Source organism: Camelus ferus, chromosome 6, assembly GCF_009834535.1.
Source record: "Camelus ferus isolate YT-003-E chromosome 6, BCGSAC_Cfer_1.0, whole genome shotgun sequence".
NCBI lineage: Eukaryota > Metazoa > Chordata > Mammalia > Artiodactyla > Camelidae > Camelus > Camelus ferus.
In genome coordinates this window covers 15,296,393-15,322,088 of record NC_045701.1, presented here as the reverse complement: position 1 = coordinate 15,322,088, position 25,696 = coordinate 15,296,393, and the positions used below count along the sequence as shown (strand labels likewise).

Here is a 25,696-nt window from a genome sequence, read left to right as displayed (position 1 = left end):
AAGTCGTCTGGTTGCTTTAACAAAGCAGTAGGAAGCAAAGGCTTAGGATGATGAATCATCTTCATTTCCATTTTCTAACATATATAAATTTTTTCAAAATATTTAAATGATATGTTCAAATGTATGCTATTTATCACCTAAAAAAAAGGAAAACTAGACACATCACTTCAAAGTCAGGATTAATGGCTTGCTTTTTTAAATAAAAGGCACTTTCATTCAACTTTTCCCCCCAAAAGAGACTCCCTTAAAATTCATTAAATAATAAATGTTAAAATCTAATGTCGGTAGAGAAACTTAAAAATTCTTGTTTTAAAAATTACGAAGAAAGGCAAAATGACTGTTTTACTGACCTTACATTACAAAAAAAAACAGTGGGAAATAGTGGAAGGTGCACTATTTATTCAAAGTATAACAATATTCGTGGTTTCAATTTTGTATGGGACTTGAATTAGTTTCTAAAGAAAAGTAAACCGGCCAGACTCCGGCAGAGGGATAGTTCTTTGCAAGAAGCCTATCTAGTTCAAGTACTGACCAGGAATATCTAGCCCGCTCTTCGAATCTCTGATCTAAATGGCTTTCTTTGCAAGAAATCTTTTAATTTTATTTCTGACCTTAACAAAAAGCTTTACCAAAAGCTGCAATGCGCCGCATCCCTCTCTCTCTCTCTCTCTCTCTGTACCTTCAATTTAAAACACGATCAACCCTTCTTAGGGCAACGGATGAGGTTGGTCGACATAAACCCATGCCTCGGTACCTACAGCAGTACCCTGATAAAATCCTTAATTCTTGCTAAAGAAAATTCCACACCTGATCTAGCGTCAGTATCATCAAATCCCTCCCCTTAGGCTCTAAAGGGAAAAGGTACCTGTGGAGTATACGTTGCGCAGCAAACAAGGCACAGCTCCAGCTCCGTGTCCTCTATCCCTTTTTTGTTCCCTCCCAGCACTTTTCCTCCCCTTCCATGCAGAACTTGAGCAGAGCTTTTGGCTCCCTTATCTGCCAGCAACAAGCGCCAGGAGGAACGCGCTCCCGGGAGATGCAGAGCTTGGAGGCTGAGCGCTGCGTCTGGCGCGCTGCGGCCACTCGGCTCAGCCAGGTCCTCCCTGGCTCGCGCCTCTGCCGCCCTGAGGAGCCGGCGCCCGGGGTCCGCTCAGGGGATTCCCGCGACGAGCCGTCGCGCCAGATTCGCTACCTGCTTCCTGCCCCTCACCGCGAATGAACTGCACTCCCGTCCCGCCAGGGCAAGTCCGGAAGCCTCAAGGCAATTCGGGGATCCTTCGCCCCAAGAAGCGCGGCGCCGCGCACACGCTTGCCTGCCGAGCCCTCCCCCTTCCCTGCCCGCAACCCCCAGGACCATTCCCCCGCCGGGGCCTGCGTGGGTCCAGTACCATTCTCCTCACGGGGCGGACTCCGGAAGGGCAGCAACTCCACCTCCTCCTCCTCCGCGGCCTGCAGCCATCTATCGGGAAGCGTCTCCGGAGGCGGCAGCAGAGGCCGCCGGACAAGGACAGCCCAGGGAAACCTTCTCAGAACTAACTCAGCAGCGGCGCTAGCAGCAGAAGCCGAGTCTTTCATAATTGTGCGACCAACTCCTCCGGGTGACTGGCCACAGGGACGCGCCCGCGCCCGCCTCCGCCGGCGACGGGGCTGGAGACAGACCACGTGAGGGGCGCGTCGTGTGCGTCGCCGCCCGCGGGCCGGGTCACGTGGAGGGCGCGCGCTCCCTCGCTTCCAGGCCGCCTCCCTGCGCGCCGCGCGCACGCGCCGGCCACGAGCGCTCCCGCCCCCACCGCCCCAGGTTTCTTGAGTTGGGGAGGCTGTTCTCGCCAGATCCCCGTGGGATTACTACGCGGGACTCGCACAAACACCTGTCTCGGCTCCTTGAGTGGAACTTAAGGAAGCGATAGTTGAAAGCTGAGGTTCCAGGCCGCTGGGCTCTAGCATGGTGTTGCGGCGTGTTATCTCCGCTAACTGGGCCTGGCCGCTGCGCTCTGGAGCAGCGCTCCCCAGCCCCTTCGCTGTGCCTCAGAGAGGGTGGAGGCCTTAAATATGACTCTCTCCTGGTCCAAAAGGCAAAATCATCTTACCCCAAATCATGTTCTTCCTCTAGCTTCCCCTGTCACTGCCAGCAGAAATTCTTCAGGCTTTATCTATGGGCACTATCTTTTCCCTCCGGAGATAACCGCCCTCAGGCAAGTACACACCACACGCCTTAACCAAACACTGGATTGGTTTCCCCTGTCTTTTCCTTTGGTGTCACACCAGCCCAGGTTTGACTATTAGGGATAGTTGACTAAATGTTGCTTTTCACACTCCTGAAAATTTTCGAGAGTTCCTTCGTCTGACCCTCTGTGATCTGACTCTATCTTGTCTCTTTTTTGAAAACAGCTTTATTGAGGAATGATTGACCTGCATAGCTACGCAAATTTAAATGTACAACTTGACAAGTATTGACATATGTATACATCCATGAAACATTACATTCAAGACAGCGGACATATTTATTACCCCCAAGTTTCCTCCTGCCGGTTATAATTCCTCCATCCTGTCCACATCCTGCCCCGCATCCCTGAGCAACTACTGATCTGCCTTAGTCACTGTAGATCAGTTTGTACATTTGAGAGTTTTGGGTAATGGAGTCATACTTCAGGTACCCTTTTTTTGGAGGAGGGGGTTGGCTTCCTTCACTCAGCATAGACGTAACCTTTTAAACGTTTTAAATACAGTTCACTGAAGTGGGATCCTCTCTTCAGCAAAACTGATCCACCCTTTGTTTTCCCTAACAGGCTTTGGCCATGCTTGTGAACAGTCTTCAGGTACAGGTATCCCCTGGAGATAGTTCCGGACCATTGCAATAAAGTGAATATTGCAATAAAGTGAGTCAGACAAATTTTTTGGTTTCCCAGGGCATATAGAAGTTATGTTTACGTTATACTATAGTCTCTTGAGTGTACAATAGCTTTATGTCTTAAAAAAAGTACATACATTTATTTTAAAATATTTCATTTCTTAAAAAATGTTAACCATCATCTGACAACACATTGTTGCCAGAAAACTTCGTTTCATACAAACAAAACAAAACAAAATGCCATGTCTCCGAGGTGTGATAAAGTGAAGGGCAATTAAACAAGTTATGCCTGTATTGAGCATTTCTTCCCCCTCTGGTAGGTCCAGCAGAACCAAGGTTAAAAAAATGTTTTAATACATGTGTCATGCCTTTCCTACAAGATTATCAGCCCCTTGGGGCAGGGATCTTGGCTAATTTATGCATACATTCAATAAATGTTTATTTTCTAGATCTCGGCTGGGCCTACACATTTCCTGCCTGTAGGGAGTTTATAATCTAGAAAGGGGAGACAAACTAGAAAATCAAAATACAACGAGGTAAAAGTGCTTTGTTCTCCTTGGCCTTTGTGTCTCTGACCCAAACACAAAACCCAACACTTGTTTTGTACCCGTAACAAGTACCTCATCCCTTATTTGGATGATGTAGGAAGGAAACAAGAACAGCTTCATGACACTTGGATCTCCAGAACTCTTTGGTAAATTGGAGCATTTAGTATAGAGTTAGAAATGTTGTCTGTGATTTCAGTAAACAATGAATGCTGCCCACCATGACCCATCAGCTTCTGCCACTATGTGCTCTGAGGGGAATGGAGAAAAACAGGATACTGGGCCACGATAGTTAAGATGCATATCAAAGGAGTAATTTCAGTGAGCGCAGACTCTTGCATCTTCCCATACTTAGAAAAGCACTAAAACCATTAACTTGAGATGTCTGGTTTTTTTGATTAGCCGTAGTCTTTTGATATTTGACTACATGTTTTTTCCCCAGCAAAAACTCCTATATATTCTGAATTTCCCCTTACCTCTTTGGAACAGTTTCTCACAGATGTCTGAGAAGCTATTTCCATGCTATGGTCCTCAGTCATGTCCTCAAATAAAACATAATTCTGAACTTATAGGATATTCCTTCATTTCAGCCAACATCTGAATTGAATTATTGAAAACAAATGCTTTAATTTACAGGTGATCAGACAGCCCTGAAGATCACATATGCTGACTTTCAGTGAGCAAGTGATCCTGGAGGATGAATTTATTCATTCAAAAAAAAAATACCATATTTCCTAAGAATATACCAAAAACAGTCCTATTTAATGTTCAGTGATGAACAAGATGGATAAATTTAGTGTTTCAGAAAATGTTCATTAAATGCTCTCTTTTCCTGTCTCTTCTTTCTCACAGGGACTCTGTTTCCACTTTGGTCAATGGCATCTGTTTTCCATTCTCACTGGATAGCATACTCATTCTCCTTCCTGTCCTTGCCCAGTTATTTGCCACAATTAAACAAACATTTACCGCTGTACTCTGTTTAAAACAGTAAATGAAGTGCTATGAGGAATAAAAAGACGAAAAGGCATGGTACTGTATCAACTCTTGGATTTTTAGCTTTCAGTCTAGTGCATGCATTCTCAACCTCAGAGGGAATATCACCTCCTTCAAGGAAGTGAACATTGATTCTTGGGGGAGTGGTGTAAAAAATACTTCTTTGTATATATAAAGCACAGATATACACACAGTACATAAATAAACATTAAAGTTTTATGAAAGGGGCATGTGATTAGGAAAAATATGTCTAAAAAGACTCCATAGTGGAGTGATAATGGAGGAAAAGGTGAGAAACACTGGTCTAGTGGGACAGAGATAGATACAAACCTACCTCATACTGAAGATAAGTGTTTTAATTGTTGTGTTAGTCAACCTCCAATAGGGCCTTCAATGTTCCTCACTTCCTGGTAGTCTCACCTTTGTGTGGTCTCCTCTCACAATGAATAGGGCTGACCTGTGTAATCAATGGGATGTTGTGGAAATGATAATGTGTAACTTCTAAGGCTTGATCATAAAAGACATTTTGGCTTCTACCTTGCTCTTTTAGATCACTCATTCTTCAAGTCATGAAGACACTCAAGCAGCCCTATGAAGAGGTACATGTGTCAAGGAACTGAGACCTCCCAACAGCTGATACCAACTTGCTGGAAAGAATATGGAGCAACAGGAACTCTCATTCATTGCTGGTGGGAATGCAAAATGGTACTGATACTTTGGAAGATAGTATGACAAAAACTAAACATATTCTTATGATAGGATCCAGCAATCGTGCTCTTCAATATTTACCCAAATGAGGAGAAAACTTCTTTCTACATACAAACCTGCAAACCAATGTTCAAAGCAGCCTTATTCATAACTGCCAAATATTCAGAGCAACCAAGATGTCCTTCAGTAAGTGATAGATAAAGTAACTATAGGACATCCACATAATGGAATATTATATGGTGATAAAAAGAAATGAATTGTCATGCCATGCGTAGACATGGAGGAATATCAGAGACATATTTCTAAGGGAAAGAAACCAATCTGAAAGGCTACAAACTGGTATGATTCCAAGTATCTGACATTCTGGAAAAGGCAAAACTATGGAGACAGTAAAAAGTTTGGACGTGGCTGGAGGGAGGGATGGATAGGTGGAGCACAAGGTATTTTTAGGGAAGTGAAACTATTCTATATGATACTGTAATGTGGATACATGTCATTTTACATTTGTCAAAACCCACAGAATATACAACACAAAGAGTACATCCCAAAATAAATCATAAACTTTAATTAATAATGATGTATCAATATTGGCTTAGCAATTGTGGCTAATGTACCACACTAGAGCAAGATGTTAATAATAGGGGAAACGAGGAAGGGGGCAGTTATGAAGGGGATATATGGGAACTTTCTGCACTTTCCTATTAAACTTTTCTGTAATTCTAAAACTATTCTGAAAATAAAGTCTATTAATTCTTTAAAAACCATATGGGAAAAGTAGAATAGAAACACAAGTTAAGGACAAAAAAAGAATAATTTAAAATTTCCTATTTTTGAAGAGTTTGTTAACCTTCTTAAATGAATAATGATGAATATCAAATCACATTTAAAATCTAAGCAATAAAATTTATATTTAAAAATTTCTAAATTTGCAATATTCTGTTAATTACATTTATTGCAAATATTTAAAATTATGATAAAATATGCACAAGTTACATAGTGGGTTTTTTTACACTGATATGTGTTTTATTGAGATACAATTGACATGTAACATATTAGTTTCAGGTGTACAACATAACGATTTAATATATGTATAAAGTACAGAATATTCACCACAATAAATCTAGTTAGCATCCATCCATCCGTAGCAGTTTCTCAAAAGTATTTTAAGTGGTATGAGAACAAAAATATTTGAAGACCATTATTCCAAGTTCCTTTCATTGTTTTGGAAAAAGGTAGAGATAGCCACAGTGTTTAGACTTTAAGTTTCATAAGCACATTAGAAAAATTAAGATTAAGAACCATGAGAATAGAAATAGATTATATAACTCCCAAACTGTAGAGAAGAGAAATGGATTAAAACAAAAATTCAGTCATTCCAAAAAATGTCAGTAATTAGCCCACAATTTCTTCTTTGTTTTTGTAACTTAAATTTGTTAACAAATATATACAATACTTGGTGTTGCATTTAATTTAAAAACTTTCAGAAGCACATTTTCTTGATTTGAACTCATCAACAGCTGCAGTAGGGATATAGCGATTGTAAAGCAATCAGTTTAAACATTAACAGATTCTCTGTGGTTTTAGGGCATTTAATAATAAAGAGGCTTAATTTTAACCTAGAAAATATATTTTTGGAATGCTGTAAGTTTATTGTAAGTTATATCTAAAGCAACCAGCAAGTAGTACAATTTATGAATGATGACTATCTCTGACACTAGCCAGGTTTTATGGCTTCCCACAATTATTTAAAACATGTTTTACAAACCTCGACATGCACACAAATATGCATAGAGATATGCATTTACATTCAGATAAGTAAAAGCAGACTCCATAGTAAAACAATTGAAATGCATCAGAGTCCTTCCTTCCTTACATCGAATAGTTTGCATTTATTGAATTATTTCTATTTGCCAGGTAGTGTTCCACTCATTCAACATATATTAAGTCCTCTCAGCTCTATGAACGAGATACTATTATTATCATCCCTACTGGACAGAGGAGGAAACTGAGGCAGAGGGTTTCAACCAAGACAGGCTAATTCCAGAGTTTATATCCTTAACCCTTATTCTATAATACCTCTTGTGACAGTGAAACACAACTGAGAAATCTGTCACTAATAATAGAGAACAGATTATATATGATTCAGTCTTTCATAAAATCTTTTCCTCATACTATCTAATCAGCTAATCAAGAATCTTTGTTTACTTCACTTACATCCAAATATTTGACTTATATGATTGTTTCCACATTAATCATGCTCTGACTTCTCCCTGAAAGGATTTGCCACTAGTGTTAAGTCCCTGGACAACTGAGAAAGGGGCACTGTATCTCAAAACTGAAGAGACATGACTCAGAACACTGGCAATAGTAAAACAATTAAAATCGATGAAAACATCAAACAATTGAAAAGAAAGCCAGTATGTTAAATGTCTATTTTATGTAAAATGTCCCTGTCTCTTAAAATTAGACCCTCATAAATGTTTGGCAAATCCTTTGTTTGTATAAGCACAGTGATTAAACCAGTTCCAACAAATTTTGCTGTACTTTGGACTGAGGATTAATGGATTTTCTTTCTTAGGCATTCTTTCAAAAGATTTAACCCGGTTTGCAAGAGAAAAGCTTATAAAATGGCACCAAAAATATCTGGAATGTTTCAAATACTAATCTCTAACCCCAATAGCTTAGCACAGTGCCTAACATACCTAGGTATTCAATAAATAGTTCTTAAATAATTGAGAGAATGAAAATCAGACCTCTTCAATTATACTGTACACAAATATGCTACCCAATTACACAACATACAAGTAATAAATATTTTTATAAATTTTTTTCTTTGGGCTTAGTTTATTTTGAATGGAAAAAAAAATTTCTCCCTAAGGTTTTAAAACTCTGCCCTAAGTGACTAGATTCGGGCAAAAGCTAGAACAAATTACCAGTAACCATAGAGAGAAATTTCCCTTTGAATTTAGCAAAACATTTGTGTTGAGGAAGAATGTAATTTCTGGGACTACAAGAATTTATCCGAAGCATATGTGAGCATATAATGAATGAATTACTTTGGCTGGACAGAGCATTTAGAGGGGTCTAAGACTAAACACAGAAAACTATGTAAAGATGATAATTTTCTAAAAATAATTTTGATGGTATAGCTATCCCTAAATCATTTGATTCAATTTCCTAAAAAAGTGAAAAGAAAAAAAAAACTAATGAAGTTTATGTAAAAAACTAATCTCTAAATTTCAGTATAAGGCAGAGACAATCACATAAAACTGAGGGATGAAAAATTAAATTGTACACATAAGTGATTTTTGAATATTAGGAATCATGAGTTTGTGCTATAGATTTTAATTTTCACAGTCAGTTTTTAAATTAATTAATTGGTTCTAGTTGTGAATTGTTATTCGTTTCCACTGGCACATCAATATTTTTGAGCAAATCCAAGTAGTAAGATGTATAAAAAGATAAGTCTGTTTAAACTTGATTATCTAGTTTGACACTTAAACTTTGATAATTATTCTGAATCGCTAAAAAAAAAAAAAAGGTTTTATTTACATAGGATATTGGTAGCAATTGAAAAAAAAGGATCTCAAAAAAGATCTGACTTTCTGACACTGAATACCATTATTTCTACCACATACTAACATTGCTAATATATATCTCCCAATTTAATAGCAATTTATTAAGATTTTAACAATCTAAGGGTATCTAAAGTAGGTCCTAAAATGCAAGTTAAAATAGCATTAAAATTGAATTATGCTAAGTATATATGTATGTTTATGTGTATGATCATATTAAGTGAAGTAAGTCAGACAAAGACAAATATCATATGACATCACTTATATGTGGAATCTAAAAAAAGATACAAATTTTATTTATAAACCAGAAATAGACTCACAGACATAGGAAACAAACTATGGGTACCAAAGGGGAAGGCAAGGAGGGATAAATTAGAAGTTTTGGATTAACAGATACACACTGCTATACGTAAAATAGATACACACCGAGGACCTACTGTATAGCACAGGGAACTTATTCAATTTTTTGTAATAACATAATGGAAAAGAATCTGAAAAATGAAAATACATGTACGTGTGTATGTATAACTGAACTGCTTTGCTGTACACTTGAAACTAATATTGTAAATCAACTACTTCAATAAAAAATAAAATTAAAAAAAAAGAATACAACTTCCCATGCTCCCACCTATTACGTCTACCTCCCTATTTTGCATCCATACTCATATACTACCTATCTCCAGTTACTGGAGACAAACCCTCACTATTCCTATCTAATGCAAGCCCTTCAACTTGGGCACTAGATCCCATCACCCCTGGTCTACTTAAGGAAGTAAATTTAGTTAACTCTCCAATCTCTTTCCTACATCATCAAAATGTCTCCTTTTCCTGGAGCCCCATCAACATTCAAATATGCTGTTATTTCTTCCGCTGTCAAGACCCTCACCCTTATTCTAAATTGATTTATTGATCCTATTTTTTTCCTTCCTTTTATAATAGAACTCCATAAAGGAATTGTACTTGTTCTTTCCACATTTGTCTCTTCCCATTCCAAACAGTGATATCTAAACTGAGATTTGAAGGGTCTAGAGGGGATGGCTGGGTGTGGGACATGGGACTGTGCACAGAAGATCTTCCTAGGATGAGGAAAATAATGGGAGATTAAATTGGAAGGGAACCGGGATTAGACTAGTCACCAGACCTTAAAAAGCACATTAAGGAATTTAGACTATTCTTAGACAAATTTGGTGCTATTAAAGATTTTTTAACGCACTTAAATTGCATGATCAGATTTCTATTGTGGAAAGATCACTGGCTACAATGTGGAAGGGAGATTGATTAGTGGAATTCGCATCTGGGAGACCAATTAAAAGTCTGTCACAGTACAGATGAATTAAATTGAGTTAGTGGTAGTAGGGATGGTGAGTACAAGGATTCTTTGAGAGACATTTGGAAGAGAGTATGGAGAGGACTTGGCAATCGTATTTGCCTCCTTTATTTCTCTGCACTGAAAGGGGCTGGAGTAGATTTTGTAGACAAAATAATACATGAGGCTTCAAATGAAAAGTGTTCTTAACACATATAATAAATTTTTGGGTGAAGCACTTTTTCACTTGTTAAAAAAAAACTTGCCATCCATAGCTAGCAGACCTTATTAATAGGTAACTATTAATTAAGATCCATTTGGTACCTTTCCCACTTATCTAGAGAAATGACCTTATGATCTAAATTGGAAAGTTGTTTTTAACAGAATGACATGCCAAACCAGATTTTCACTTTCAGCTAAGAGTAAGAACTATTTATTCATAAACTCCTAGAAGAGCTATTAAGAATTAGTGCCTTAAATAAAACAATGTCTAAAAAGGAAAAAAAATAGTGCCTTATTACAGTTTACAAAGCTCTCTCTCCAGAATTCTGCTAAGTATGGCTATTGCTGCCAAGTGCAAAGTGTCTTTTCTAAGAGCTCATATGCAGGTAGTTGAAATTTCCCAAATTTTTAGGAAGGACACTTTGTTATCATTAGTGTTTCTAGAATTGGTCATTATTTTCAATTGTGAATGCTCTTCAGTGATACATTATTTTTACTTTTGCTTTATTTTTTAACACATTTATTATGCTATGATTCCTGTACAGTAAACTACACAAATTTCAGATGTACAATTTGATGACTTTTGATAGATGTGTATACCAATGAAACCACCACCACAATCAAGATAGCTAATATTTCCATCACTCCCCAAGAGGTGCAAATTTCAAATCCCAATTTATCCCTTCGCATCCCTTTTCCCCTGATAACTGTAAGTTTGTTCTGTTTTGTAAATAGGTTCATTTGTGTCCTTTTTTTTTTTTAGATTCCATATTTAAGCGATATCGTATTTGTCTTACTTACTTCACTTAGAATGACAATCTCTAGGTCCATCTATGTTGCTGCAAATGGCATTATTTTATTCTTTTTATGGCTGAGTAGTATTCCATTGTGTGTGCATGTGTGCATGTATATATTCTTTATCCAGTCATCTGTCAATCAACATTTGGGTTGTTTCCATGTCTTGGCTTTTGTAAATAGTGCTGCTGTGAACATTGGGGTACATCTGTCTTTTTGAATTATGTTTTCTTCTGGATATTTGTCCAGGAGTAGGATTGCTGAACCATATGGTGTCTATTTTTAGTTTTTTGAGGAATGTCCATACTGTCTTCAGCAGTGGCTGCACCAGTTAACCTTCCTGCCTCCACACCCTCTCCAGCATTTGTCATTTGTGGACTCTTGAATGATGGCCATTCTGACTGGTGTGAGGTGGTAACTCATTGTAGTTTTGATTTGCATTTCTCTAACGATTAGTGATGTTGAGCATCTTTTCATGTGCTTCTTGGCAATCTGGATGTCTTCTTTGGAGAGATGACTATTTAGGTCTTCCGCCCATTTTTTGACTGGGTTGCTTTTTTTTTTTTATATTAAGCTGTATGAGCTGTTTGTGTATTTTGGAAATTAGTCCCTTGTTGGCTGCATCATTTGCAAATATCTTCTCCCATTCTGTAGGTTGTCTTTTCATTCTGTTGATGGTATCCCTAGCTGTGCAAAAGCTTTTAATTAGATCCCATTTGTTTTTTTGCTTTTATTTCCATTACTCTAGGAGCTGGTTCAAACTTTTGCTTTATTTTTAATTTCTTGTGGGTCATTTGGGTAAGAGCCACAAGACATATAAACTTGAGAACTTCTGATCTAGAGTCTTCATGGGATTACAGAAATAATCTAATAAAATTTAGTCCTAGTCCTATTTTCTAGCAAAACAAAGTGAGTTTCAACTAATAAATACAATTTTTAGAGAACATAATTATATTTAAAGACAAAAAACTTGACGGTTAAATATTTCTCCCTTTACTCCCACTATACACAAGACTGTTTACAAGGTTTACTATCTAGAGAAAATGATATGAATAATTTGCTAGTTAGCCACCTGTTAGTATGAATACCTATTAAGAAAATAATTCAAAAGATTTTTATATTTTATTTTGAATCTTAATAAAAGCATAAGACAGAAGATGTAAAAGGTACAAGAGTATATAGCGAAAAGTAAGTCTCTTTCTCACTCCTGTGCTTTAGCAATCTTACTCCCTCTCTTCCTAGAGACAGCCACTCTTTCCAGTTTCTTGTGCATCTTTCCAGGCATATGGGCCTGTGGGATGAGACAAAGTTCCTCTGCAACAGGGCACAGAGGGACCAGGACTTCCTCAACATGTGGTCAAGATAAACATACTACAGATACATATCTGGGTCATCTACATCTGAGCTAAAAAGACAGTACAGTGGCAGCAAGGATCTTAGTAATGTGTGAGAACAACATCAGCAAAGCTGCAAATGCCAAGTGGTAGGGTAATTTCTTGGTTTAAAAAAAGTCTATACATACATTAACTCAATAAATATTTATTAAGGGCTATTATGAATCAATACAGATTTCCAGTAACTGACACTTACGGAATCTAGGTTTTATGGATAATTTATCAGAGCTAAAATAATTACACAATTTCCTAAGTGATTATTATCATTTGTACCTTATGTGAACACGATCTAGTAGACTTTTAGTTCATTTTCAATTATTTTTCACCATTCAAAATGAAACAAATTCAAATTTTATTTTAAAATAGAATTTATTGAATACCACAGTGCATTCAATACATTAAAAAATTGCTTTTCTTGTATTTGCACATAATAGTTTTAAAGCACTGCCAAATTAACACTTCAAAAATTTTTAATTTTAAATCATGTTCCATAAAAAAATAAAACCTAGTAGTGTTATAAAAGTACTAATTTACACTAGCACATCAAAGTGTTAAAAAAGAAGAATTCCACACTCAAACCTTCAATTATGAAGTAAAAATTCAATCATGTATTTTTAAAAAGGTTCTCATTTGAAAATGCAACAGAAGGTATAAAATAGGCAAAACCCATCTAGTTTACATTGACTTGTCCTACTGGGAAATTCTGCAGGCTAACCAGATAAATTTTAGATATATATATATATAAAAAATCTGTACTCCAAAGGAAAAGAAGTTGTTTACAATATTTTTCATGCCTAATCACAAAACACATGATGACATTAAATATTCTAGTTTTTTTCTTTTAGTTGCCCCTTAATTGCCAATAATGTGGGACTACTGTAAAAATTTAGTTTAAAAAAATTTCCCCCAATGAACATTTTCATAGATTACAAAAGCTGTCCTCAAGTACAGAAATATTAAACAAGGAAATTTACATAGATAATCTTCACTGTAATATGGTGTATATATTACTTTTGTCAATTATTTTGTTTACTTTGAAAATTCAGTAATCCAAACCGTTAAGTACCTACACAATTTCTTTCAAATTTCAAAAGGTTGAGTAATTTGACTCAGATGTCTTGAATTTACAGAATATCTTTCTTCCAGGAAGCAGACAGTGATTTTTACACAGTACTTTGATTTCATTTTTATTACCCTTCCCTACCCTCTAGAATTACCTCTGAGGTAAATAAAGCACTGAAAATGTAATTTTTTAACTATAAAATTGGTTATTTGGCATTATCTTGAATAAATTCAAATTTTCCTTGCTAATGGGAAAATATAAAGCCTTCTAAACTAGTTCAATCAACTATGAAAAGCAGTTCCTATTTTTGAACTCTCACAGGCTGAGATCAGGTTGAAATTTTAGAGGCCAAGCTTAAATAAATTAATTTGAATATTTTTTAGTCAAACATAAAAATAATTTTTGCTTATACCTAAGGTAGAGATTAAGAGCAAAGGAAAACTGGAAAGCTCATCAGTATTTACTATAAATGTAGCATTTTACCTATATTTCTATGAACATGTAAGTAAAATCAATGAATGCCAACAGCAGATGGGTTAAAATTTTCTTCTTTCAAAAGAGAAATAAATTGCTAAATCTACTAATAAGATATTGCTAATCTTAAAAAAAAACTACAAGCTAGAAGAAAACAAAATGTATTAGAATATCAAAGTTTTTTTCCCCACAAACCTCATATTTATCCTTGCTAAACTAAACTGAAGTAAAAATCATCTATGTTTACAGTTTAAGATATTTAATGATTTCTGTTTGACAAGCTACAAAAATATTCATGGGGAATTTCTGAGAAGTAATTTTTTTTTGTAGTAAGTAGTCTAATATATCTTACTGATTTTAAGACATATTTAGGAAAAAACTCAAATTTCTCTTTCCCTTCAAGTTATTGGTGGTGGGAGGGCAAGAGAAGAAGAAATGATGCAGGCTTCTGAAGCCACATTTTCATCTCTCCTACCCTTTGTTCATGTTTTGATCCCTTAAATATTTTTCCACTTTATCACCATTTCTATAAATATTGTCAATTTAGTTGTTAGAAGGATTAAGTACGATATAAAGTTGACACTGAGGATGGAGAAACTTAAGGAATTTCATTTTTTATTTCTATTTAATCAGTAGGATTTAAATAGCAAACTAGAACAAGGTTTTACCTTCTTGATAACTAATGGTTGGATAACATATAATTTCTACAAAAAAACTAAGATTCCTGATTTCTAGATGTAAAATTGTAACATTCTTCATAAAATGTGGTTGAGGTTTTTGAATATCATAAAGCTGGGATGGGTGTACAGGTAATTTTACTTTAAAAAGCTGCATTTTGTGAACCATTTTATTGATATTATAAATGAAAATATAGTTGGAGCTTTAACATGGCACTTAATCTGTTCTCTCTACCAGAATCTGCCAAATAGATTAGATTCTTTGGAAAAAATTCAAACTTGATACTACGGAGGCAAAATTAAGGTGAACTCTTCCTTGTCAGATACTTACTTGTCATTGGCCATAAACCAAAGGGCCCATAAATGTATTAAGTGGAAAGAAGGGCTGACTGTCAAGGGAGCTTCTCTATCTGGAAATTACCCAGCAAGTTCATAATTAATCAAAAGGATCTAATTCCCTCAAATGGTAAATTTATTTAAAATGATCCATTTAAAAGGCATTAGTTTTAGCTTTTAATCAGTTAAACTAGACTTACAATGAAAAAAATCACAGATTTGTTCATATATCTTGTACATTATTTACAGAGAAATACAAAATCCTACTGTCTTTGCAATCACTTGTCATTTGGGAATTTTTTAGAGAAAAGTTTTTAAAATGGAAAGATAATTTGACCTCTGACTCCCAGGATAATGTTCAAGTCCACATCTGAGATTTAGCAAAGACTGAGAAAGATTTTTTTCAAGTTGGAAGGTCCAACATACTCATTTTGCAGATAAGAAAACTGAGGTACAATTGTTTTGGGCTAATACAATTTACTCAAACTCTTGTAATTAAATTGAGACTAACACCCAGTGTCCTGTTTTTGTCTCCAATTCTTTCTTTGAAACACACTTTGCATATTAGTAAACCATCCTCCACCAAAATTTTAAAAGGTTAACAGTGGTTTCCTATGGGGTAAGGAGTGAGAATCTGGAAAAAAAAAAAAAAAAGGTAGGAGAGGGGATTCTTAGGGATGTTAACACCCAAACAATGAGCCATATGCATATAATTTGGTAAGAAAAATAATTTTTATAAAATATCAAGCCTTAACAGCAGAACCAAACTTCAGAGATCAGAAATACCATAGTGAAATTGCATATTAATGTAGAAACTTAAGCTACATCTTCGAGGAAACAGCAGACCACTGAAAACTGTGGGTATCAGTTTTTGTGTACTTTCAATGACTACTTCTATATATTATGCTTCTCTGTATCTGGAAAAATATTCTAATATAATATATATTCAGTCTGAAGTGATTTAGGTTCTTGAGTTTAAAAAAGGATTGGGGAATTTTTTAAACTTATGCTATAAAAATACACATATATTCCCAAATTATATATTTCTAACCTCTGCAGTAATAAAAGATTCAAAATTTCATTGTTGAACTGCCTTCTAACATGGCCTTAAACAGTTATTTTTATAGAGCATAAAATCTGCATAATTCTTAACAGTAAAATCTGCTCAGAATCTCACTCTGACAGATACTTTTATCTATCATTAGAGTTGAAAAAAACAGATTTCAGTAAGAAAAGTACAGGGGTGGGTCAAGACTTTTTTTTAGAAAAATATACTGTATATAATACATCTTGAAAATTACACAGACCATATGCTTTTATTTAATGTGAAGGCACAACTTTAACATAGTTAAAAGCAAATGTATTTTAATTATTTATGATGTAACTGTCAGTACCAGCTCTTAAAAATACATTATTTGCAAGCATATCATTGACATTTCTTTCAGATTGTCAATTCAAAAGTCAATTAAAAAAAAACTCTATTCGTAGAAAATCAATTGACACATTATTGCAGGCCCACATAATATTATTGCTGGACAATCTGTTCGCCAGCAGTCACAGGGTTTTCTTCATTTGTTGCAGAGTCCAGATGGTCCATCATCTAGGCACAGATAAAAAATGTTAGGAAATGCAAGTTTTCAACCTGCCCCCAATATTCACTAATTGGGCAAAAACATTCCCAGTTTTTAAAAAAAGACAGAGTACTCCATGGAACCAGGCATTCCTTTTGGAGCAACATCCATGCTCCTAAGGACATGCTCAGGGTGACAATGAATCTTTCAGGAAGACTAATCTTTTCACTCCAGGCCAATCTAATGAGTGCTTTCTCTGGATCTTCCACTATTTCCATCTTCCAATATGAATACTGCCCCTCATGGCAGTGGGAACTGTATTACAAGATATTCCTGATGCTTACTCCAGGACACTAATCCAAGGAGTGTCCACTCCTACAGGTGGAAAAACTAAAAATGGCTCCACAAATCACTGTGAGAATACTTGCTGGTTCAGGGACTGTGTAACCTGGCTGACACCTAGTCTTTTGGGGGGCGGGGCAGGTAACTAGGTTTGTTTGTTTGTTTGTTTATTAATGGAGGTACTGAACCCAGGACCTTGTGCATGCTAAGCATGTGCTCTGCCCCTAAGCTATAACCCTCCCCTCTTGGCTGGACACCTTGAGTTGGCCTTTGGATCATTTAACAATACCTGAAATTCTGAAAAGAGTGAATAACAAAAAAACTTCTACTAAAAACAAAGAAATGAAAGGTACTTAAAGATCAAGAATATATTTGTTATAGACTATTTTAGAGGAATTACTAGTTAAAACTGTTTTCAAATGATCACTTCAGCTCTTCTCATATTCCCATAAAAATCTTTTCGTATTTGGGAATGAAGGAAGAATCCATTTAAATGTTTTCAGTGTTTTTACCCTGTTCTTCAGTTAAAACTCCTTAAAAGTAGAAAAAGTACTGAATGTTTTTTTGAAGATTGTTAAAGATTTTTAGATTAGTGATTAATTTTCAGTATTGTGATGTACTTTATTCCTTCTCCTTTATCAAAAAGTAGAAGACCAGCAAGATAAATGTTCTTATTTTTGTAAACTGATTCTAAAAGCTTTAGTGTTTTTGGATGAGGAAGCAGAGAGAGGAATATTAACCAAATGGGGTTTGTGGACTTGCCAGACAAAGAAGGATACAACATGAGCTGAGGCTTTCAGTTGACAACTCTCAAGTGATAGAGACTGCTTATAAAACCCAAACCTGCTTTAATTCAAAAAGATACATGCACCTCAATGTTCACAGCAGCACTATTTACAACAGCCAAGACATGGAAACAACCTAAATGTCCATCAACAGATGACTGCATAAAGAAGTTGTGGTATATTTATACAATGGAATACTACTCAGCTGTAAAAAAAGAATAAAATGCCATTTGCAGCAACATGGATGGACCTAGAGATCATCATTCTAAGTGAAGCAAGCCAGAAAGAGAAAGACAAATACTATATGATATCACTCATTTGTGGAATCTAAAAAGAAAAAGAAAAAAAAAGAAAACTATGAACTCATCTACAAAACAGAAACAGACTCACAGACATAATAAACAATCTTATGGTTACCCAGGAAAGGGGGTGGGAAGGGATAAATTTGGGAGTTTGAGATTTACAAATGTTAGGCGCTATATATAAAAATAGATTTAAAAAAATTTTCTCCTGTATAGCACAGGGAACTATGTTCAGTATCTTGTAATAACCTTTAATGAAAAAGAATATGAAAACAAATATATGTATGTATATGCATGACTGGGACATTGTGCTGTACACCAGAAACTGACACGTTGTAACTGACTGTACTTTGATTAAAACAAACCAAAAACATACCTAAAAAAACAACAACCTGCTGATACTCATTTGTACTCAAGTCCCCTAAACAATCAGTTTTTTTTTTTAATTTTTAAAAATTAATTTAATTAAATTTATTTATTTGGTGTTTTTGGGGGGAGGATATCATTAGGTCTATTTATTTACTTATTTTTTGATGGAGGTACTGAGGATTGTACCCAGGACCTAGTACATGTTAAGCATGTGCTCCAACACTTGAGCTACACCCTCTACCCCTTAAAATTTTTAATTTTTTATACAAATTTTAAAGCTTACTTTCCATTTAAAGTTATTACAAAGTATTGGCTATATTCCTTACATTGTACAATATATTGTTGAGCCTATCTTACACCCAATAGTTTGTACTTCCCAGTCTCCAACTCCTGTATTTCTCCCTTTCCCCCTACCCCTGACCCTGCCCACTCCACTGGTAACCACTAACTTAAACAATCAGTTTTGAGGTCCTCTATTTGCCAAAGATACCCCCTAGATTAAGGTAGCTGAATGTTCATAGCACTTCTGGGGGTGGGGGGGATAAAAGCCAAATCAAGACACGTAACACGTAAGATGAAGATGTTGAAGAGCTGATTTTAGTTACAATTTAAATGGGGGAGGGAAAGGAAAGGCATGTTTAAGATATATTTAGGTCCCTTTTCTTCTAGCAATTTAGACTCTCTGGGTGTAAGAGGTTGAAGCTGTGGGGAGAGAGAACTGCAGCCACATCAGAAGAATGGGTGGTGGGGAAACCCTCTTTCTTCCCCAAGACCTGCGATCCTGGCAACTGCAACCTAATGAAATAACAGCCTACATACTCTTAAGTTATAATGTGCTTCTTCTTTCCTAATCTTCTGGTGCCTCATTGGCACTGTAATCTAACCCCTAACTATAGAAATACATTAGTTAAAAAAAAACTTGCAAAATCAACTTACTGAGAGGTAACATCTCTACTTCATAATTACTTTTCTTTGCTGACTTTTCAATAAAACACAGAAACATACATAGGTTTTTTTTAAAATACAACAAACATTAACATAGATAATAAAATTAACTGGAAAAATTGGTATAAACTGTTTTTCATAGTATTTGTAAAAGGCAAGCTCAATTTGGAAAGATGTCCTCTGAAACTGGGTCAACTAACCTGGCATTTACTGATAGTTCTGAACCAATCTCCAAAAACAGTCTAATAAAATGCTCTTTAAGTGTGGTAACTGGAGTTGTTGATACTACAGCAGAGTTGTTCTAAGTATCTCTGTATTCTGACTTGTCAGTTACAGCTTGTGACTTCTAAAAATAATTAGAAGCACTAGTGACATTTAACAGAGACAAACTCACTGTTTACTGAATATTAACAAACTGAAAACTTACTTCCCACCCACAGTAAAACAGCCCATTTGGGGGTTGCTGCGTAAGTCTAACTCCACTGATTAAGGATTAGAAACAAAAAAAATTCCCCCAAAAGGAAGATTTCTATTAATTGTTCTATATGCCAAAGTAATCACGCCACTGCTTAATTTTTCTCTCTAGAGAAAAACCACCTTAACTTTCTCTACACTCATTACAAGCAAGATTTTGAGTAAAATCAAATAAATGAAACTGAATACTGTAGCTCTTGAAGCATTCCAGAAAAAGTTCATAAAAATATGGTGTATGTAGCTTTGAGCCAAAGAATATACAATTAAGATTTCCAAATTTGTATTATTTTAGTGAAATCTTATAGAAAAATTACTTCCTTTGATCAGAGAAATTCATGGAAGAGCTGAAAGACTCCAAAGAAAACACTAACGTATTCTATGAAGTCTCTGAGTTCCAGTAATAAATGAGGTATAATTTGCCCTCTGAAAACAGCATAAAAAGGATGTCCAGGCTACCCATGACTTTCATTTATTTATTTATTAAACTTTTAACTTTTTTAAAATTGAGTTATAGTCAGTTTACAATGTTGTGTCAATTTCTGGTGCACAGCACAATTTTTCAGTCATACATAAACATACATGTATTCATTTTCATATTCTTTTTCACTGTGAGCTACTATAAGATCTTGAATATATTTCCCTGTGCTATACAGTACAAAAAATACGGAATGCTTTATGAACTTGTGTGTCATCCTTGCACAGGGACCATGCTAATCTTCTCTGTATCGTTCCAATTTTAGTATATGTGCTGCCGAAGCAAGTACTACCCATGACTTTTAAAAACCTCCAGTGGAAAGTTCTGCTTTCCACTACCCTTACATTCAACTCCAATATCAGGCATCAGAATGAACCAAATGATAACAGCATAAATAAATGTGCTGTCACCCTAGATTCTAATTTGTATTACTTGTTTTATATTTGATTCTTTCAAAACAATAGCAAAACTTTTGGCACTTTGCAAAAACTGGTTATATGTAGACTGTAGAGATTCTAGTTTAATGTTTTAAAAGTGCCTCACTTTTACAATACCTTATAAAAATTTTGGTAATTTTATGAGGGCTGTTAAAACACAATCAGGAAGCTTAAACACACACACACAAAAGTGACTAAACATCAGTGGATTAAGGACTGAACATTATAATTGCTTTGCATGAAGAATTTCAGTAACAAAGACTGAGAATTTACAGTGTATAAAACACTGTGGGTTCCTAACACCTAGGAGCTAATACCTTAAGTGAGGAAGGTATACATAAATATCTACACTATAAGAAAGTTGTTAATAGGTATTTAAAGTACAAAATATAAAAAAAAAATATGGGAAAGATGAACCTAATTTCAACTGGAGAATTCTTGGATATCTGATTCAGGAAGGCAGATTTTGAGTTGGGAGTTATAGAACGGGTATTCTGGAAACAGATAACGGGGGTAGTGGGAGAAGAGGGAAAGAATTACTACACAGCCAAAGAGATGAGCCAGTAACTGCCTGAGAGCTGTCTTCAGGGTTGATGCTCAGGCCTCTTGTTCACTGGGTCCATATCTAGTCTCCCTCTTTTTTATCAGGTTTGTTGAAGTTCCCTGTTTTAATTTCAAAATCTCTGCCTAGCCTTATCTGATTTTAACATCCACTTGCCTCACTCAGTCTTGGGCTAACCCACCACTATAGAATACGAATTCTCCTGCCTGCCTGAAGATGCAACCTCATCTTATGGACAAGGAGACAGAGCCTTCTCCTTGCCAGAGAAGTAACTTGCCAGAACTGATGCCAAAGCCTGTAATACACTGTCTCCCACAAATGACAACATTCAGGCTAAGTTAACTTGGACTTTAAAGGCTGGACAAAAGGAGTAAGAGATTTTCTTTTTTCATTAACAGAATGCATCACAATCTATAATTTTTTAATGTCCATTCTTAATATTTTAAAATTTAGTGCACTATGGGAAGATTGACCATGTTTTAAAAAATCTTTTTTCTGAGGTTTGCGATGGCTATCAAAACCTTCTACAAATAACTTAAAGGAACCAGATTTAACAAAACCCAAACTTTTAATATCTAAACCAGGAAAATGGAAATCTAGTTAATGAATTGAAAAATAACCACCAAATCAACAAGTAAACCAAAACAAAACACCCAATTCCTACAAGTAATAATAGCAAATACGTTTACAGTGCTAACGATGTGCCAGGTACTATATTAAGCAATTTGCATATCCTGCAACAATCCTCTGAAGCAGGTTGATTATTATCCCATTTTACTCCGGAGGAAACCAAGGCACCAAGAAGCCAAGTAACTTGCCTAAGGTCACGTGGCTAATAATTAACAAAATCAGAATTCAAACTTACACAGTCTGGCAGCAGACTCGGTGCTTTTTATTACTATGTGGTATTTTATATTCTGAATGTGTTTACTTAATAAAATTATGACACGATACTATAAAAGTGGGAAGTGTATAACCAAAACTGTCCTATCTTTTCAGACACTTTTAAATGTATTTTTCTACAGTCCACTGCCTTATTTAGCTTCTATCATGTGGTCTGCTCTTTCAGGGCTATTTACTATGGCTTTGTGTCCAGCTGCAATGATCCTTTCCTTTACAGGCAGCTGCTATGAAGCAGAATCATCATTTTTTTCAGGATCATGATTTTAAAGAATGAAACATAGATGGACTAGGGCAGAGCATTTATTCACAGGGAATATAAATGCATCACTTCATTGAACTCCATCCTTACCTACCATCCCCTTTCTCCTCAATAAACATCATGGAGAGAGAAAGGAGAAAAAGTGTTATAATAAACCACCCACCCTTAAAGCTATGTTAAAGAGGAAGGAAAAAATTATAAGTAAAAGGAAAATGCAGGTGATGAAAATAATAACAAACATACTTCCTTCTGTAAGATAGTACCATGTGCTCTCACTAAACAATCTCAAATTTAAATTCTAATTTAAATAAAGACTTAATGCCAACTCTAAACAAAGTTTCCCTATGTTGGTTGTCTTCCTTGTCCTCATAATCAGTTAACAGGATAAATGCCCCTAAAAGTAGAGACCTCTTGGTCCCAGATCTGTTCTGAGTCTTTCCTTCTAATTCTACATTCTCACTTACGCATTGAGTATGCTAATGACACTTCCAAATTCCCGTCTCTAGCCAGGTCTGTCTCCTGCTATCAGGAGATGTTAATTCAACTGCCTATTATTTCTCTCTTCCTGGAGGTCCCATCGGTATTTTGAAATGTCCAGTGCTGAATTCATGTCCAACATTGACTCGGACTCCCCTTCCTTCTCCTCTCCCTGTGCTGAATCTATCACCAGATCGTATTAATTATGCCTCTAAATTTCTCTTGACTTTGCTCACCTCTCTCAATCTCACTACCGTGCTAACTCTGGCTACTATTGCTTCTAATTGTAATAGCTGCCTCAAGTTTTGCTCCCTCATTCAATCTATTTTCTAGATTTTTCTGAAAACCCTTAAATGGTCTCCAGTGCTCTTAGAATCCAAGCTCTTTAACATGGCTTACAAGACCCTACAGGCTCTTTCCCTTGCTTCCTTCTCCAGTTTTCACTTTCCACAGCTCCCCTACTCTTACTCAATATATATTAAACTTCATTTGGTTCCTGGAATGTGTCATGCTCTTCCTTCTGAGTTTCTGAAGTCATGGTTCTCTCATTATGGAACACATGGTTCAGTCTTAAAGTCCCAACGTAAATTTAACATTCTTTAAGAAGTCTTCTTTCCCCAAATCACCTTTGACTGTCTCGAACCCATAAGCACTGGGTGTCTGACTTCCAGCTTTCATGGCACCCTGCCGTAACCAATACATTTATCACACTTTATTGTTAGTGACTCTATCTGTATCCTCCACTAGACTCTAACTTTCAAGAGGCCGTTAGAGTAGGCCTGTTTCTAACTTGTTCATCTTTTATCAGCAACCCTAAAATAGTAACTGGCTCAGAACTGCTCAATAAACATTGCTAAATAAATACAAAACTTTTTAAAATTGATGACAAAGAGCACTTCTTGGGATGTGACTTTCAAAAACTAGTATTAGAGTGTGTGCTGTCGGACATACTTAAAAAAATCTATAAAATAAAAAACTCTGTGTGGGTATCCTATTCATGGAAAAGTTACAAGATATTTTACTAGTTTAGTCAAGGCCCTTGCGGCCATAAACTAATTCTATGTGTGTAAATACAAGTTGAGACAATGACACTGTGAGGTAGGAAAGGCAGGTATTATTATTTTATCCTAATCTCAAAGAAATTACAAGATTTACCCCAAAGAATTCTAGGTCAGTATTTTTTCCAATTATAGTAGTCTAACTTAATGTGTTAGTCACCTCTGGTTAAATAAAGATGACACTACAACCAACTACAAGATGGATATGAACTTTGAACTGTTTACTAACAGAATTGCAGCCATCCACCCAAAGTATCTCTGTTTTTGTTCATGTGACCGCTGACATGAATGCATGAGGGTGGATGATGGAGGGCAGTTTGCTATAACAGGGCAAAGCAGAGCTAACTGCCTCATGAAGGGATCAATGCCATGGCCCTGACCTCAGCAGGTTAGGGTTTCCCAACCCTTTTTCCATGCAAACAAACTTTACTGGAATACTGACAACATTTAGGAAAAGAAAGGTGTTTAACTTCACATGAAGACACAACTCAAACATGACAGATTCTGGCATCACGGTTTTCTCTGTTCTAGGAATTTTACAGAAAGGTCAGTCTTGACCTATTTAAATCTGAAATGAGTGTCCTCATTTCAGAGAGTTTATTTTTTATCTGTAAAACCTCAGGACTCTTCCTATAAATAGCTAATGTCAGTATCAACATTCAGTACTTAAATATAGAGTTTTATCTTTCATGAAGTCGACTTTTGTGTGGATTTTGAAAACTCATGGTGAAATGCTGTTTTGATTTTCCCTGATGCCCTCCCACTGCTTCTTGGTAGTTTTATCTTGAGTCACCAGAATTTTGGCATCAGATTGCAGTGGGGCTGAGAACTGATGACGCAGCAGATGAACAGTCAGAGGGTAGTAGTGGAAAACACTTAGGATATCCTGACAGATCCAAGGCAACTTTTGGCATGTAAAAGCTCTGATATATATAGGCAGTTCCCAGCCAAAGTTAGGCAGTGTCATAAGGTAACTTAGCAACCAAAATACATGCACATACCTGGTAGCCGCTACCTTTCCAGAACTTTTTCATTTCCTTACGTCTCCAAGCAACAACTGAGGCAGTAATAAGTGTGCAAGGTACTAAATAGAGGAGAGCAGGTTGCCCCTTTTTCATCAGCACCAGAACAACAAATGTAAGTATCATGCCAACAGCATAGGCTGCAAGAAGAATACCAAGTATCAGTCATTTCTACATGATATCAAAGGTGGGTTTTAATTTCCTCACTGAAGTACTGGTTTTCAAATATTTCTGAGGATGTTTTTGCCCTGTGACTTCTTTTTCGTTATTTTCCCAGACGGTAGTTAGGAGAGACATTCCACAGAGCTTTTGAAAAATTTGGAAACTGGTTTGTATTTCAATTATAATTACCCTAATCATCAATCATTGATAAAGGTAATAATTCAAGAAAGTCTCAATCATCTGTCACTATTAAGGATGTGGAGTTGTTCCATATTTTAGATAACTAACATCTGTGCCTGTAGGTACTAAAGGTTGCTTTAAAAAATCTTCTTAATATTGATTATATACCTCCTGGTCTTCTTCAACAAAAAGTGCATACCAAACATCATTTGATCTTTTACTAGTGACTCAGGGTCTCATTATGAACATAAGATCTCAGAGTACTGGAGTTAGAAGGGCCTTTACAGACAATGTAGTCCCCTTCTCATTTTACAGATGCGGCAGTGGAGGGCCAGCAAAGTTAAGGGAGTTGTCCAGAGTTACACAGCAGGACTGACAGTCCTATTATCTGTCTTTTCACTGAGTGTTCTTTTACTCTACCACACTGACTGGTGCCA

General features: G+C 36.0%; 2 protein-coding genes and 1 non-coding gene across 6 annotated transcripts in view; all 3 read right to left on the bottom strand.

Annotated features, from left to right (window-relative positions):
• Positions 1-1,912, bottom strand: part of TRPM7 (transient receptor potential cation channel subfamily M member 7) — a 99,377-nt gene extending 97,465 nt beyond the window's left edge. Inside the window, exon 1 of the mRNA XM_032481212.1 lies at positions 1,389-1,912. Coding sequence (XP_032337103.1) covers positions 1,389-1,391 — 3 coding nt within the window. The 5' untranslated portion in view covers positions 1,392-1,912. The remainder of the gene's footprint in view (positions 1-1,388) is intronic.
• A 10,824-nt stretch (positions 1,913-12,736) lies between these two features.
• The window catches only part of SPPL2A (signal peptide peptidase like 2A), a 43,646-nt gene continuing 30,686 nt past the window's right edge, over positions 12,737-25,696 (bottom strand). For all 4 annotated transcript variants that reach the window (XM_032481208.1, XM_032481209.1, XM_032481205.1 and 1 more), the window contains 2 exons: positions 24,897-25,057; positions 12,737-16,536 (listed from right to left, as the gene is read on the bottom strand). In XM_032481208.1, the coding sequence (XP_032337099.1) occupies positions 16,462-16,536; positions 24,897-25,057 (236 nt within the window). In that variant the 3' untranslated portion in view covers positions 12,737-16,461. The remainder of the gene's footprint in view (positions 16,537-24,896; positions 25,058-25,696) is intronic.
• Positions 20,382-20,488, bottom strand: LOC116664623. Its single transcript, XR_004321141.1, has one exon. It is a non-coding gene; the product is annotated as a U6 spliceosomal RNA (small nuclear RNA).